The 16,538-nt window shown below is 40.6% G+C and overlaps 1 protein-coding gene across 1 annotated transcript in view; it reads left to right on the top strand.

Moving 5' to 3' along the window:
- The window catches only part of WDR49 (WD repeat domain 49), a 131,396-nt gene that overhangs the window by 30,818 nt on the left and 84,040 nt on the right, over positions 1–16,538 (top strand). Inside the window, exons 9-10 of the mRNA XM_029616832.1 lie at positions 1,996–2,160; positions 12,107–12,222. Of these exons, the coding sequence (XP_029472692.1) occupies positions 1,996–2,160; positions 12,107–12,222 (281 nt within the window). The remainder of the gene's footprint in view (positions 1–1,995; positions 2,161–12,106; positions 12,223–16,538) is intronic.

Here is a 16,538-nt window from a genome sequence, read left to right on the forward strand (position 1 = left end):
GCTAACTTCATGGAGTGTCCCCTAGTCTTTCTATTATCCGAAAGAGTAAATAACCGATTCACATCTACCCGTTCTAGACCTCTCATGATCTTAAACACCTCTATCATATCCCCCCTCAGTCGTCTCTTCTCCAAGCTGAACAGCCCTAACCTCTTTAGTCTTTCCTCATAGGGGAGCTGTTCCATCCTCTTTATCATTTTGGTTGCCCTTCTCTGTACCTTCTCCATCCCAACTATATCTTTTTTTTAGATGCGGCGACCAGAATTGTACACAGTATTCAAGGTGCGGTCTCACCATGGAGCGATACAGAGGCATTATGACATTTTCCGTTTTATTTACCATTCCCTTTCTAATAATTCCCAACATTCTGTTTGCTTTTTTGACTGCTGCAGCACACTGAACCGACGATTTCAATGTATTCTCCACTATGACACCTAGATCTCTTTCTTGGGCTGTAGCACCTAATATGGAACCCAACATTGTGTAATTATAGCATGGGTTATTTTTCCCTATATGCATCACCTTGCACTTATCCACATTAAATTTCATCTGCCATTTGGATGCCCAATTTTCCAGCCTCAGAAGGTCTTCCTGCAATTTATCACAATCTGCTTATGATTTAACTACTCTGATCAATTTTCTGTCATCTGCAAATTTGATTACCTCACTTGTCAGGTATTTCTTTCCAGATCATTTATAAATATATTGAAAAGTAAGGGTCCCAATACAAATCCCTGAGGCACTCCACTGCCTACTCCCTTCCACTGAGAAAATTGTCCATTTAATCCTACTTTCTGTTTCCTATCTTTTAGCCAGTTTGTAATCCACGAAAGGACATCGCCACCTATCCCATGACTTTTTACTTTTCCTAGAAGCCTCTCATGAGGAACTTTGTCAAACACCTTCTGAAAATCCAAATACACTACATCTACTGGTTCACCTTTATCTACATGTTTATTAAGCCCTTCAAAAAAAGTGAAGCAGATTTGTGAGGCAAGACTTGTCTTTGGTAAAGCCATGCTGACTTTGTTCTATATGTTCTGTGATTTTGATATTTAGGTCACTTTCCACTATTTTTCCTGGCACTGATGTCAGGCTAACTGCTCTGTAGTTTCCCGGTTCGCCCCTGGAACCCTTTTTAAATATTGGGGTTACATTAGCCAGAGATTAAACCTTTCTTTTTAAGCTAGCTTATTTTAGCTGTTCAATTTATTTCACCTGTTTCTCACAATTTTTATTAGAATTGGTCTTTTTCTTGTTGTTTTAATGTTATTTATTTCTATGTTTTAAATTTTTAATCTATGTTTTTAGTTTTTTTTATAGTTTTCATGATTTTGTATATGTTTTTGATGATTATGTACATTATTCTGTTCATCGCCTAGGCCTTTCTGCGATAGGTGTTCCATAAATCCTAATAAATGTAAATGTACATGAAATGGGGTGGAACGAGTGGAGGAGAGGAAGAGGATCAGGTTTACGGCAAGAAGTTGGTGGGAATGGGGGTGGGGAGGGAAAGGGGTAATATACTTGCCAGCTCCAGGGACTAAAATGCCTACTTATAGTTCTATTTGTACCAGAATTCTATCATTTACCTAAAAGCTGAGATTCATTCATGGAAGGCACAATATAGTGTGGTGTCATGTTTGTGGCCGCACAGTAATTTTGTGGATCCTATCAAGCTATCTTGTAGACCTTTTCTTGGAAATTAAATACTCAGTGTAGATGTGGAGGGCCAGTCAGAGAACTATCAAATCAGACTTTTTTAACCATTAAATTCCAGCCATTCTAAGCTTAATAATCGTATGAAATTTCAACCAATGTGGTTGAACAGAGGAATGTATATAAAAATGTGTAACTATGTTTGCATGGAAATTAAAAAAAATTGCACAACCACAGCATAAAAAGGCATAAAACCGTTATGCAGAATATTTAAAACCTGAATTTAATTTGGTTGCAATTTAGGTTTTGTTTTTTTTTTTTTTGCTTCTGTTGTAGGTAATCAGCTCAGATATAGGATCCATAGTTACCTTCTGGATGATTGACACTGGGCAGAAACTCAAACAATTTACTGGTTGCCATGGCAATGCTGAGATCAATACCATGGCTCTGGATACCACAGAGACCAGGCTTTTAACTGCAGGCACAGATGGAATAGTCAAGGTAGGGAGAAACATTTTACACCACTACCATACATCTGTATTTCCCAGCCCTCTCTTGGAGACGCACCAGTTCAGTTGGAGTTTTCAGGATTGCCACAATGAATATGCATGAGATAGATTTGTGAACACTGGTTCTCCAATATATTCATTGTGGATGTCCTGGAAGTACACCTTTTTTCATGTACACTTACTGCCTCATATCTCTTTTTTCATGTACACTTACTGTCTTAAAACATACATATACAAGAACAATTTCATAATCTACTGATAGTTAATATAATATATACAAAAGATGTCATAATGGAAGCAGAAATCATGGAATGCAGGACTTTAAAAACTGGATAATGTTCTCAGTGGAGGAGATTTTGGTTCACTGTAATATATTTTTATTTGTTACAGACCTCAGTACATTGTTATACATGTAAGGTACCCTAGGCCTTACTGCAACTTAAGGGGGACAGTTTTTCAACTAGCCTCCATAGCTGTACATAGAGAAACTCATTTTCAGTTTTTCTTTTATTTTTCCTTGGAATTTCAATGCTATAACAATAAAAAAAAAAAAAAGTCGGTGGAAAAATGATTTTGTTATAACACACAGGAGAAAAATCTGTGAAAATATCTTTTTTTTTCACTGATTATTTTTTTTTATAGCATTGAAATTCCCAGGAAAAATGAAATGAAAACTGAAAATGAAGGTCCCAAATTGTACAAAATGCGAGTGCTTATAGTGTGCATACTGTATGCTAACTTTTCATAGAGACTGGCAGTGGAGGAGGAAGAAGAAGGTAAGAGAATGGCAGGAAGAGATGGGGATTGAGGGGAGATGGGGGAGGAGAGAGAGGGAGAAAGTTGTCTTCAGATGTAGGCTGGGGAAGGGGAACGGGCTGCTCTTGGGCAAGACCAAAGGAACCCCCCCCCCCCCCCTTCACACACACCAAATCAGGTTAAATAAAAATGTTCCTAATGTTTTTTTAAAGCAAATAATTAAGCATAATTTAGTTTTTTTCTGCTTATATTATTGATAATTTTTTTGTGTACAGTTTTTCAATAGGCTAAACACTGGAAACTACTGAACACGAGTTCTAATCCTGACTTTCTATGTCACTCTATAGCTCCCGGTTTGAAAGTTACTGTCATAGCTTAGATCTTGATAATGCCCTTGCTTTCTTCATAGTACATAATACAGTGCTGAGGAAAAGCCATTGAGAGTTCATGCTGCAAGATTCCTCTGACGCAGGAATAATTCCGAAATGCATCCCGTGTTGTGATTTTTTGTGAACATTGCACCATGAAGAAAGCATGATTTTGAATATTGTACTATGAAGAAAGCAATGGAGTTATCAAGATCACTAAGCTAAGACTGTAAATTTCAAACCAGCGCACGGTGCAAATGTGCATGCGTTCATCGGCCCACACCCAGGGACGCAGCTATTTTATTACTTGAGCGTGCACATATGCACATATTATATAATAGCTTAGCTGAGTGCACATTGCACCAAAATTTAAGTGGGAATGCGCTATCAACATTTCCAGTTTTACCAGTTTGTCCCCTGTTCGCCCAGTTAAGAGAGAGATCTTCCAAACCCCCTGTTTTAATAGCCTTCACCCCCCCCAGTTATCCTCTCCCTTAAAATTCTGCTGATCTGCCTATTTATCTTTATTTTATAACTTATAGGGCATAAATAGCAGAAGTAAAGTGACTAGGTGGCGACATAGGTGCACGCCAGATCGCATAAGCACTTGCATGCACGTCTCAACTTAACGCCTCAAAATGCCTATTCCCTGCCCAGACCATACTCACACCCTGCCCCTTTTTGAAAACTTCTGAGGTGTTCATGCTGTGGTGTTTACGAGCGTATCCAGGTGTCTTTTAAAATCCACTTGGCACGCGCAAACCCAATATATTTGTACATCCCCTAATTAATGCCCATGTTGGATTTTTAAAACTCAACTTTAAGTGTTTTGTTTCAATTTTGAATATGTTCATGCATACGTTGAAACACTGTTTTAAAAATCAATATGGACAATGATGAAAAACTGTGGCTGCTTTTTTGAAGGTCCATATTTTGTGTTTTGACATAGTAACACGCTTAACACAGTGGTGGCAAGATTTTCATAGCCTGAGCTCTTCGAACAATTTGATCTTTTTTGTGTTTATTTAAAGGTGAATTTTAAAAGCCCGACAAATGCCAAAACTGGGAGATACATGAATATGTCAGGCTGGCGTGTGCTGTGTGGATCTTAAAAGGTGCCCATGTACTTGCTGTTATGCGCACGAATGAAAAGTTCCAAAAAAGGGGCGGGCATGGATGTGGACTGGGCGGGCATGGGCGTTTTTGGATTTCAACTTCAAATTACCACGTAACCACGCCCACTGGTGTGCACCAGGGTCCTCTGCTGCGTAACTTTACTTTTGCTATAGAGGACATGTAAGTAATAAATAAAGATAAATAGATTGGTGAGGTTTTAAGGGGTAGGGCTAAGAGAGGAAGGGAGGTTATTAAAATAGGAGGGTTTGGAAGTCCTATTCCTTACCTGTGCAAACTGGGATTGTACTGGTAAAAATGATAATAGCATTGGTGCATGTCTTTTAAAATCCCCCCACTTCCATGGTAGAAGCGGCATTTGTGCGCATAGGTGCACCTCCACTTAAAATTGTGCACACATTTGCACGCATTTAGGCCATTTTATAACTTACGCACATATATGCATGATTGTTATTAAATGGCCATATCCCTGGGCACAGGACAACAAATGCATGCACATGTGTGTCTGCACGTCTGCTTAAAAGTTAGCATCATATTGTTTCTACATACAGAGTCATGATTCAGCAAAACATTTCAGATTGACCAATCACAGTATTATTACTGCATTTTATTCTAGCAACATATGCCTTACATATCTTACATCATTATTAGTCAACGGGTCAGCATGACCTAAGTTGTAATTATAATCATCTACTGTGCTGGCTCAATAAAAACATACATGTTTTCTCATCCAGACAGCTAACGTTTCTTCCCAATCAGTCCTCAAGACAAAGATCCCTTAAGTTTGAAATTATTTATTGTACAAGCAGTTTTTCATTACTTACAATGTTTGCATTCCAAACGTGTATCCTCAGGCAAAGATCTTTGTAGCTGGGGATAGGTAGGAGAGGGGAGAACGGAGTTTCTTGGGTTGCAGGGTGAGAAGGCAAGAGGGTTCTGAGGCTGATTTTAATCTTTTTAGAACAAAGCGATAAGAAGAAATGTAAAAAAGCTAATCATTTCACAGAGTTTTGCAAAGTGCTGCTGGCTTTGAAGCTCACATGTGCAAGACTGAAACTTTCCCAGAGAGCTGTTACAGAAAACGCCTCCACAAGCAGGGGACAGGGGGCAAGGTCCAATGGCAGCGAGCCTAGGACCCATGTGACACAGGAGGAGCATGAAGGGCAATCCCTTGAGCCAATAGGGCACTTAGGAAGATTCAGGTTAGATTGAGGGGCTTTCAAGCTCTTCAGATAGTGAGAGAAAGCAAGGGGGGAGGGAACGTCTCTTAAGGGCAAAGCTCCCTTAAAGGCAAGGCTCACAGACTTTTATCATGGGTTACAAGAAGTAAGAACTGCACTAGACACAGTTAAACTGCAATGTATATACAGATACATACATGTACCCACTGCTGGGGACAGAACACTTCCCGTCTGGTATCACAAAATACCACTATATCACTTCTTATATCATTATGCAACAGTGCAAAGTTCATTATAACTGGATCTTTCGATGTTCAGAGAAGTTCGCAATCATCTCGGTCCCTCAGTCATCCAGGCAACATATTCTTCAAACTGTTTCATCAAGCTGAAATGAAAGACAGACAACACAAACAGAGAGAGAGTCTCTAGTGTGGACAATGGTCCATGGAGTTCAAGTCTCTTCATGCTGCATGAGAAGCATTACCTCATTGATGGGTCTGTAGAAGATCTTGGCTGTTTTTTAGAAGGACGAGGTCACCTTCTCGGATGCTGGGTTTGCTGGATTGCCACTTGCTTCGATACTGGAGAGTTGGCAAGTACTCTTTCTTCCAATGACTCCAAAGGGGGTTGGCAAGCTGTTGGACTTGTTTCCATAGACGCCTGTAAAGATTCCCACCATCAAGGTCTCCATGCGGCATGGGAATGTCGATATTCTTTTGTATTAAAAGCATGACAGATGCAATGTTCGACTCTTTACGGGTTCCTACGAAGTCGGTTCCACAATCGAAGCTGGTCTGAGTGGCTGAACCCCAGAGTTGAGCGTATACATGGAACCTTCTTGTCTCATTGTAGATGTAGCTCAGAACTACGTTGCTGTCCATGTGAAGGTGGACAGCATCATTTTGAATATCCATTTCGGCTGTCGTTAACTCCACTGTTTCCACTGCTAGCACCGCTCCACATAATTCCAGACATGGTATGGTGTGGTTAGGCAGTGGTGCTAGCTTGGCTTTGCCAAAGATGAAGCACTCACGCACTGTTCCTTCTCCGCCTGTCACTCTCAAAGGAGCTACCAGTCTTGCACAGCTATGGCCTTCACAAAAATTTCCATTTAAAGCCAAGGTGCGCAGAACAACAAAGAGAATTTTATCTTCTTTGCATGTATAATCCAATTTATTGAAGAAACATCAGGTATATAGGTGTATCAAAAATGATAATTTAATATGTTTGAATACATCACTGTGCTCGGTAGAGTGTTCATTTCTTAAGCAATATGGTCCCCTCGGGAAGGACTCAGCTGTGAAGTGCAGGAATTTAAAATTAAAATACAATCAGCACAGTCAAATCATAATAAATCTATATAAAAAATCTATTATAGACAAATACATGCTAACCAAGACAGCACCCTATGAAAAATTTATTTAAAAAACCTATTAGGCAATTTTTTTCATCTTCAATGTCAAGACTTTATTGTTCAAGCTAAATGGATGTTCCAACTATTTTTGGAATGTGGATACCCATGGGGCGTAATTAGATGTGCTTATAAACATGACCTTTACATAAATGGGGACCTTATCCAGAAACTAAAGATGTATCGATGAACCTTACTTGTAATCTCCCATATTCATCTCAGGTTGGATCTATCTGCAATTTGATCCACTATCATTGGCCGATCCTTGCTCCTTTAAATCGCTTTCATGACCTCCCCTGATTTGCTTTCTATTGGGGCCAAAACTTGCGCGACATATTAGTCTCCTCTGACTTTTCTGAGTATCCTGAACTATCTTAGTGATTCTCTGGACACCAACCATGCAGGGGTTGTCTAGCATGTGATTTCTCTTACACTTAACATCGTTCTGTCATCTTTCTTTAAAACACCCATATCAGTTGCGATTGTTCACTGATTGTACTTCGACCTGGGTAGTCTATGTTATAATTTGCCCTTGTAACCTTCTTTATGTTGGGAAAACATCTTGGACCCTCAAAACCCATATCTGTGAACACTGTAGTAGTAGTAGTATATGGAGACATAATGACAATGCTCCCCTCACCACACATTGGTATGAAACTAATCATTCAATTTCAGATCTCCATTTTTTCACAATAATTCAGTCCCTCCCCGTCCTAGGGGTGGCAACAGAGATCGATTACGTCTACAAATGGAAGAGAGATGGATTTTTAAATTACACTCTTTACATCCCCTGGGGTTGAATCGCAATATTGATTGGTCTGTATTCATATAATCTGACTCCTATGCTATGATTGGTTCTTTTCAATCAGAAGACTCTTCTGTGCTTGATTTCTGGTCTATATTTGTCATGCCACATACAAAGCGTAAAGCTAAGTTAAAGAATAATTTTCCTGCTAAAGAAAAAAGAATCCAGCAACCCAAAATTGAGAGCTTCTTCGAACTTACCCCGAAGACGCTGGAACTGAGGGCCGCTGGGGGAGAGAACCAGGAGCTCAGTTTTCTCTCCATGACTGAAGGGATCTCACTTAGCCCGGTGGTCCCCAAGATGCCAACTCCACCGTGAGGTTAGGCAGGGTTTGAATTGGAAGAAACATTGTGAACTCAGATGTCGAGGAGGAGAGAGCTGCTGTCCCCTGAGCCTGATTAAGGAAGCGGAGAGTTGGCGAGTGAAGGAGGTAGTGGAGCCCAGATTGGAGGGGCTACCTCCAGACCCCCATCAGTGGTGCCGGCACGGAACATCGTGGAAAATGCTACACCTCAAGACACGTAATATTACAACCAGGAATTGTTTTCTCTTTGTAAAAACCCCCAATTGTGACACTAGACTCTTTATGGAAGACTTTAGTTTCCATAGAATCTGCTATTTCGACTCTAACACAAGCGTTTTTGGAAATGAATAAGAGAGGGTTAAATACAGAGAAAACTTTGAATTTACAACAAAAAAAAGTGGAGAAAATAGATGCAAAAATAATAACAATGGAAAATATTCAGAGCAATTTAATTAGATCAGAAGCTATTACAGAGAAAAAATTTGAGAATTTAGAGAATTCTCTTTGGTATTTAAATCTTCGGATTATAAATTTCCCTGTAGTGAAGAAAATTCAGCCGATGGAGATGTTTAAAGAATATTTGTTGGAATGTTTAAAGATCCGTAAGGAAATAATGCCAGTGGTCACCAAAGCCTTTTATGTATCTAGGAAGTCCATGATTTCAATGGGAGAAGAGGAAACACAGGAACAATAATCATTGAATATTTCGGAAATAATTCAGATGTCATTGCAGATAGAAATTCAAACAAGGGGTATACTTCTTGCTTCATTTGCATTCGCTCAGTCAGAAACCTCGTTCTTAAATTTTTCTTCTGAAATAGAAAAGCTCAGTATCATGGGCAATGTGTTTGGATTTACCTGGATATTGTTCGCTCCACACAAGAGCGAAGGAAAAAGTTTCTACTCATGAGAACTGAGGTGATAAATCGGGGGCCAGTATGGAGTTAAGATACCCATGCAAATGTCTATTAAAATATCAAGAGGAAAAATATATCTTTTTTGATCCGCTGCAATTAAGGGGTTTCTTAGATGGGAAGGGTTGAAGTGTGATACTAATGAAAGGGGTATGTGCCTTTTGTGACGGTTTATTCCTTTATTTTGAAGTAATGATGTATAATGAGCTCTGTAATATGCTTGTATGTACATCTTGGTCTCAAATTTCCTTGACTATTAAAGATCTGATTTAATTTAGAATTAATATATAATTGTTGCTTATGAGAAATGGTATAAATGATCTTTATTCTTATGATATATGATTGTAATATATCTGAAAATTGCAAAAATAAAAAATAAAAAATAAAAGACTTTTTTGTGCCATTTTGAGAGTTCTTTACCTGTCTACCTAATGCTATCATTTAGATGTCACTGTGAATCCTGTTAATAAACAACTTGGTATGTGCTAGTTTTTGGGTTTTTTTTTTAATTAATTTTTTATAGGGTGTTGCCTAGGTTAGCATGAATGTGTCTATAATAGATTTTTTATATAGATTTATTATGATTTGACTGTGCCAATTGTATTTCAATTTTAAATTCCTACACGTTACAGCTGAGTCCCTCCCAAGGAAGCTGGCAGGTAAAACATGTTGTGTGTCTGGAAGCGCTAGGCCTGCACCCGGGTCTGCTTACCTCGCCCTTGCTTTGACCCTTGCTCTCCAGACACTCTCTTCGCTCATCCCGTGACCACCAGGTCCACCTGCTTTGACACTGCCCGCGGCCTTCTTCGAGCTGGACCACTAGGCGCTGCCTATCCTACCCAGAGGACCTTCAGTTCCTGCCTTGTTCCCGTGGTCTCCAGTACTCTCGGTTCCGGTCTAGCTCGTCTGTTCACCGTCAGCCGTGCACCTCTTCTCTTGGTGGGCACACCTCTCCGTCATCTCTCCGGGAGACCCCCAGAGGCCCACCTAAGCCCAGGTAGTCCGGGAATCCAAGGGCTCAATCCGCGGAGCCCCCAGACAGTTTTTGGTGAAGTTCCTGTCAGCCTCTGTTTCCTCGTGTGCTCCGCCTCCTGGAGGCAGGCGCCCTCTGGGATCCCTCAGAGGGCCGTACCAATCCTGCACCAGGCCAAGGGTCCACCTCCAGCGCAACAAAACATGGCCATGTTAGGAGTCCATATTGCTTAAGAAATGAACAAACTACCGAGTATAGTGATGTATTCAAACATATTAAATTAACATTTTTGATGCACCTATATATCTGATGCTTCTTCAATAAATTGGATTACACATGCAAAAATAAAATTCACTTTGTTGTTTTTCTGTGCACCTTGGTATTAAACAGAAGTTCTTATCTTAAAAAACTATGATCCTCACACATTCCTTGTTTGATTTATCTACCACTGTGAGGACCTTTATCCACTTGATGACTTTCTGCTATAGCATATTTAACATGCCATTTGTTAAAGACTTTATAACTGCAATAAGAATGTTAAAAATGCTGTTGCATTTGGAGGTCCATGGGACTGCCCCACGGACTGCCATGCTTACCTCCAGCCCCGAGCCTGAAGCAACACCTTCTGACATCGGGGAAGGTCCCCGAATGGACATGTGACAGGCCGCCACGTTCAGCATGATTCCGACACTACTGCTCTTCTCATCCTAAAATGCATGCTCACCCAACGCACATTCATTTAAAGAGCCTGCAGTGGGAAAAGGCCAGAGATGCCCATTGATGACTTCATCATCATAGGCCTATAAAAAGCCATGGCAACAACTCCTCCTTGCCTCGGCAATAGGTCCACTACTGCGGAGTAGAACAAGTTGCATCAGTATTCCTGGTCTTCATTCCTGTGTACCTGGTCTTCCTTCCTGTATTCCTGGTCTTCCTCTCTTCAGTTACTGGTTCTTGGTCCTCCGTTCCTAATCATCTTTGTCCTATGGTCAGTCTTCAGCTCTTCATCAGGTCTTTGTCTTGTGGTCAGTCTTCAGTTCTTCAGTGTCTTCCGTGTCTTGCCTGCTCGCCTGTGCTGCTCCTCACCTCCCTGCCTGCCTACCCATCCTCCTTTCATTGGACAGATCTCTGGTTCTGACTTCATCCTTTTGACATTGGACTAGAACTCTGCCTGCCACTGACCACTGCCTGACTCATGACTACAGTTGAACTCTGCCTGCCACTGACTACTGCCTGACTCCTGATCATGTCCAAACACTGCCTGCCTTGACCACTAGCTGCCTCTGATTATGCCTGGGACCAAACCATTTCCACGGATATCAAGCTTATCAGCAGAGGCCCATCTAAGACCTGTCAACTCTGGCACTCGAGGGCTCAATCCAAGAGGAATGAGGTTTGGTGTAGGTGAAGTTCCAGTTGGGCCTCTGTCACAGCCAGCTCCTCCAGCCAACAGTGGGGACCTGCAGGGCTCCTCCCTGCAGGTTGCGCCAACTCCATCTTTGTCCAAGGGTCCACACTTGCAACAAATGTGAGTTAACGAGCACATTTAAAGTATAACCATCAGAGTTTAAATTTTGCATTAACTCTGATGCAGGCATTAATGTGATCTTCTACATTATATTTAAGTGAATTGCATAAATACCTACAGTACCTGAATATAATCTACTTTGAAGTGCTTGAAAAGCAGAATATAAATCAAACAAATAAATCTAGTTTGCATAATTATGCATATTAGCTCATTTAACTTTTGTATGTGTAAATGCATGTTAATGATGATATCTTTACACTAACGTTAAGACCATAAGGAAACATTTCAGCCAGGACTAGAATCAGCAACCCTTTATCTAAAGGCAGCAGCTCTCCTGATCAGAAAAAATATGGCCCTTTGATTAGTTGAGCTGTGGAAAGCTTCTCTCTTTTTTCAGCTGCAGTTAACATTTCTCACAGTAGAGGGGGGTTCTTCACAATTTTAACAAAACCATACCAGATCCTCAAAACCCACCATTTCTTTTCTGTGATGATCTGTAAAGATTATCCCTGTTCTGAAAAGTTTTGAATGATCTTGTTTTCTGTTTTGGTTTTTTTTTTTAAGATTTGGGATTTCAATGGGCACTGCCACCATAAACTAAACGCGGGCAGAAACCAGTCAGCTGAAATCTCCCAGATCCTGGTGCTGAAGAGGACCATTTTAGTTATGGGGTGGGAAAGGTACTGTATCTCTCAAATTTAAAATGCAATGAGGTGATTGAGATCTGTTGAAATTCTGGAAAAACGAGTTTGTTTTAAATGCAGTTATGTTATGATATGAGGAAATGAATTAAAAAAAATACAGACTTTCAATGCACATTTTCATTCAAATTGAATTGTCCTGACATCTGGAAACACAATTTAGACTTGATATATTTCTCTGGTAATTCTGCAGTGTGGTGATGACTCAGTTTAGGATGAAATTGAATTAGAATGCAGCATCTCTTGAAGCTGCCCCAGTCGCTCTTCTTAGATAAATGAAACATTGCAAACAGCATCTCCGACTTCTCCTCATTTTGCCTTCTCTCTGAAAAGTTACATGAAGCAGACTGGCAGGATCAAAAGGAAAAGCATGAGAAAGTGCCAGCTCTCCAATCTATAAGAACATAAGAAAATGCCATACTGGGTCAGACCAAGGGTCCATCAAGCCCAGCATCCTGTTTCCAACAGTGGCCAATCCAGGCCATAAGAACCTGGCAAGTACCCAAAAACTAAGTCTATTCCATGTTACCATTGCTAGTAATAGCAGTGGCTATTTTCTGAGTCAAGGGAATGGACTTCTTCTCCAAGAACTTATTCAATCCTTTTTTAAAGCCAGCTACACTAACTGCACTAATCACATCCTCTGGCAACAAATTCCAGAGCTTAATTGTATATTGAGTGGAAAAGAATTTACTCCAATTAATTTTAAATCTTCTACTAGCTAACTTCATGGAGTGCCCCCTACTGTACTTCTATTATCCGAAAGAATAAATAACTGATTCATATTTAACCGTTCTAGACCTCTCATGATTTTAAACACCTCTATCATATCCCTCCTCAGCTGTCTCTTCTCCAAGCTGAACAGCCCTAACCTCTTTAGTCTTTCCTCATAGGGGAGCTGTTCCATCTCCTTTATCATTTTGGTTGCCCTTCTCTGTACCTCCTCCATCGCAATTATATCTTTTTTGAGATGCGGCGACCAGAATTGTACACAGTACTCAAGGTGCAATCTCACCATGGAACAATACAGAGGCATTATGACATTTTCTGTTTTATTTATCATTCCCTTCCTAATAATTCCCAACATTCTGTTTGCTTTTTTGACTGCTGCATCACACTGAGCTGACAATTTCAATGTGTTATCTACTATGACGCCTAGCTCTCTTTCCTGGGTGGTAGCTCCTAATATGGAACATAACATCGTGTAACTACAGCATGGGTTATTGTTCCCTGTTTGCATCACTTTGCACTTATCCACATTAAATTTCATCTGCCATTTGGATGTCCAATTTTCCAGTCTCACAAGGTCCTCCTGCAATTTATCACAATCCGCTTGTGATTTAACTACTCTGAATAATTTCGTATCATCTGTAAATTTGATTACCTCACTACATATTCCGTTCCAGATCATTTATAAATATTTTGAAAAGCACGGGTCCCAGTACAGATCCCTGAGGCACTCCACTGCCCACCCTCCTCCACTTAGAAAATTGTCCATTTAATCCTATTCTCTGTTTCCTGTCTTTTAGCCAGTTTGTAATCCACGAAAGGACATCACCACCTATCCCATGACTTTTTATTTTTCCTAGAAGCCTCTCATGAGGAACCTTTTCAAATGCCTTCGGAAAATCCAATTACACTACATTTACTGGTTCACCTTTCTCTAAATGTTTATTAATTCCTTCAAAAAAGTGAAGCAGATTTGTAAGGCATGACTTGCCTTGGGTAAAGCCATGCTGACTTTCTTCCATTAAACCATGCCTTTCTATATGTTCTGTGATTTTGATCTTTAGAACACTTTCCACTATTTTTCCTGACACTGAAGTCAGGCTAACTTATCTGTAGTTTCTCAGATCACCCCTGGAGCCCTTTTTAAATATTGGGGTTATATTAGCTACCCTCCAGTCTTCAGCTACAATGGATGATTTTAATGATAAGTTACAATTTTTTAGTAATAGATCTGAAATTTCATTTTTTAGTTCCTTCAGAACCCTGGGGTGTATACCATCTGGTCTAGGTGATTTACTACTCTTCAGTTTGTCAATCAGGCCTAACACATCTTCCAGGTTTACTGTGTTCTAGTTCAGTCTATCTGAATCATTACCCATGAAAGCCATCTCCAGAAATAGTATCTTCCCAACATCCTCTTCAGTAAACACTGAAGCAAAGAAATTGTTTAATCTTCCCGTGATGGGCTTATCTACTCTAAGTGCCCCTTTAACCCCTTGATTATCTAATGGTCCAATTGACTCCCTTGCAGGCTTTCTGCTTCGGATATATTTTAAAAAGTTTTTACTGTGACTTTTTGCCTCTATGGCCAACTTCTTTTCAAATTCTCTCTTAGCCTGTCTTAGCACTGCCTTATATTTAACTTGCCAACGCTTATGCTTTATCTACACTCATCCGTTTATTCTGTGTGAATGTGTTTCCTTATGTTTCCTGTCTGATCATGGTAAAATATGGCAGACATGCCTCAGATTTAGGATTGTTTGCAAATCAGGCATTCCATGCATCCACCTCCCTTTCAAAAGGACATGGGATAAACACAGAGGATTTCTAGTGGCTAAATGATGGAGATGAAGAAAAGGAAAATTTGTGACTGGGATAAATGTACAGGGCAAAAATTACCCTAAGAATAAAATAAAATAAAAGATACTAATAATAATTTAAAAAATGAGAGGGATTGCTGGGCAGACAGGATGGCCTGCTTGGCTCTTTTCCTGTTGACATTTACTATGTTCCTATGTTGCTCTTGTGGCACAGTGTAGTTAAATGTTTTTGTGAAAATGATATCACTGATTTCTTTGAGCTAGGGGGGAGTGGCAGGGGAATAGGTCTTCCTCTAGTTTGTATGAATATATGGGAGATGCATGTAACGTTTAGGAGGTAATTTTCAAAGAGTTTTTGGGGATTGCATAAGAAAAACTAGCGTACATGTGCATAAATAGCATGGACATGCGACCATGCTATTTTATAAACCCAAAGAGGATGTGCGTACTTGCAGTGTTGCACATAAATGTTAACAGGGAAGTAAGGTGGAGATACAGGAGAGTTCCAGGATGGGGGTTCAGAAGTATGCATGCAAGTTTTTTTTTAGTAAGAGATTTAGCAAGTAGCACATTTAAAACTAATTGGAAAAAATTCTTTTTCACTCAACGCACAATGAAGCTCTGGAATTTGTTGCCAGAGGATGTGGTTGGTGCAGTTAGTGTAGCTGGGTTCAAAAAAGGTTTGGATAAGTTCTTGGAGGAGAAGTCCATTAACTGCTTTTAATCAAGCTGACTTAGGGAATAGCCTCTGCTATTACTGGCATCAGTAGCAAGGGATCTTCTTAGTCTAATCTACGCCCAATTTTATAACGTGTGCGCAGCCGCACATGTTATAAAATCCGGGGTCGGTGCACGCAAGGGGGTGCACACTTGTGCACCTTGTGTGCGCCAAGCCCTAGGGGAGCCCCGATGGCTTTCCCCATTCCCTCCGAGGCCGCTCCGAAATTGGAGCGGCCTCGGAGGGAACTTTCTTTTCGCCCCCCCCCCCGCACCTTCCCCTCCCTTCCCCTATCTAACCCGCCCCCAGCCCTACCTAAATCCCCCCCCCCACCTTTATTATTTAAGTTGCGCCTGCCTCTTGGCAGGTGTAGGCCTTCAGAGGCCTCTGGCCACACCCCCACTCCGCCCTGCCCCTTTTTTCAAGCCCCGGGACATACGCGCGTCCCGGGGCTTGCGCACGTCGCCGAACCTATGCAAAATAGGCTCGGCGTGCGCAGGAGCGGGTTTTCGGGGTTACACGGTTAATATACGTGCATAACCCTTTGAAAATCCACCCCATACTTTTGGGCAGAAATAAGCTGTATTTTATAAACTATGCAGCTTCCACCACACAGTTAAGAACATAACAAATGCCAAACTGGGTCAAACCAAGGTCCATCAAGCCCAACATTCTGTCTCTGACCATGACCATTGCAGGTTGGAAGTACCTGGCAGATCCCATAAAGTAGATCTTTTTCCTATTATTCACTCCCAGGGATAGCAATAGCTTTCCTTAGTCTACCTGGCTAATAATGTGTTATGGACTTTTCCTCCAGGATCTTGTCCAAACCTCTTTTAAACCCCACTATGCTATTGCCTTGATCGCATCCTCTTGCAACAGATTCCACAATTTAATTGTGTGCTGAGTGAAAAAGTACTTTCTACAATTTGTTTCAAATCTGCTGCTTTGTTGTTTCATGAAGTGTCCCACTTCTTTTAGACTTTTATGTAAGGGTAAATAGCTGTCCTTTATTTACCCATTTCACC

This window comes from Rhinatrema bivittatum, chromosome 9, assembly GCF_901001135.1.
Source record: "Rhinatrema bivittatum chromosome 9, aRhiBiv1.1, whole genome shotgun sequence".
Taxonomy (NCBI): Eukaryota; Metazoa; Chordata; class Amphibia; order Gymnophiona; family Rhinatrematidae; genus Rhinatrema; species Rhinatrema bivittatum.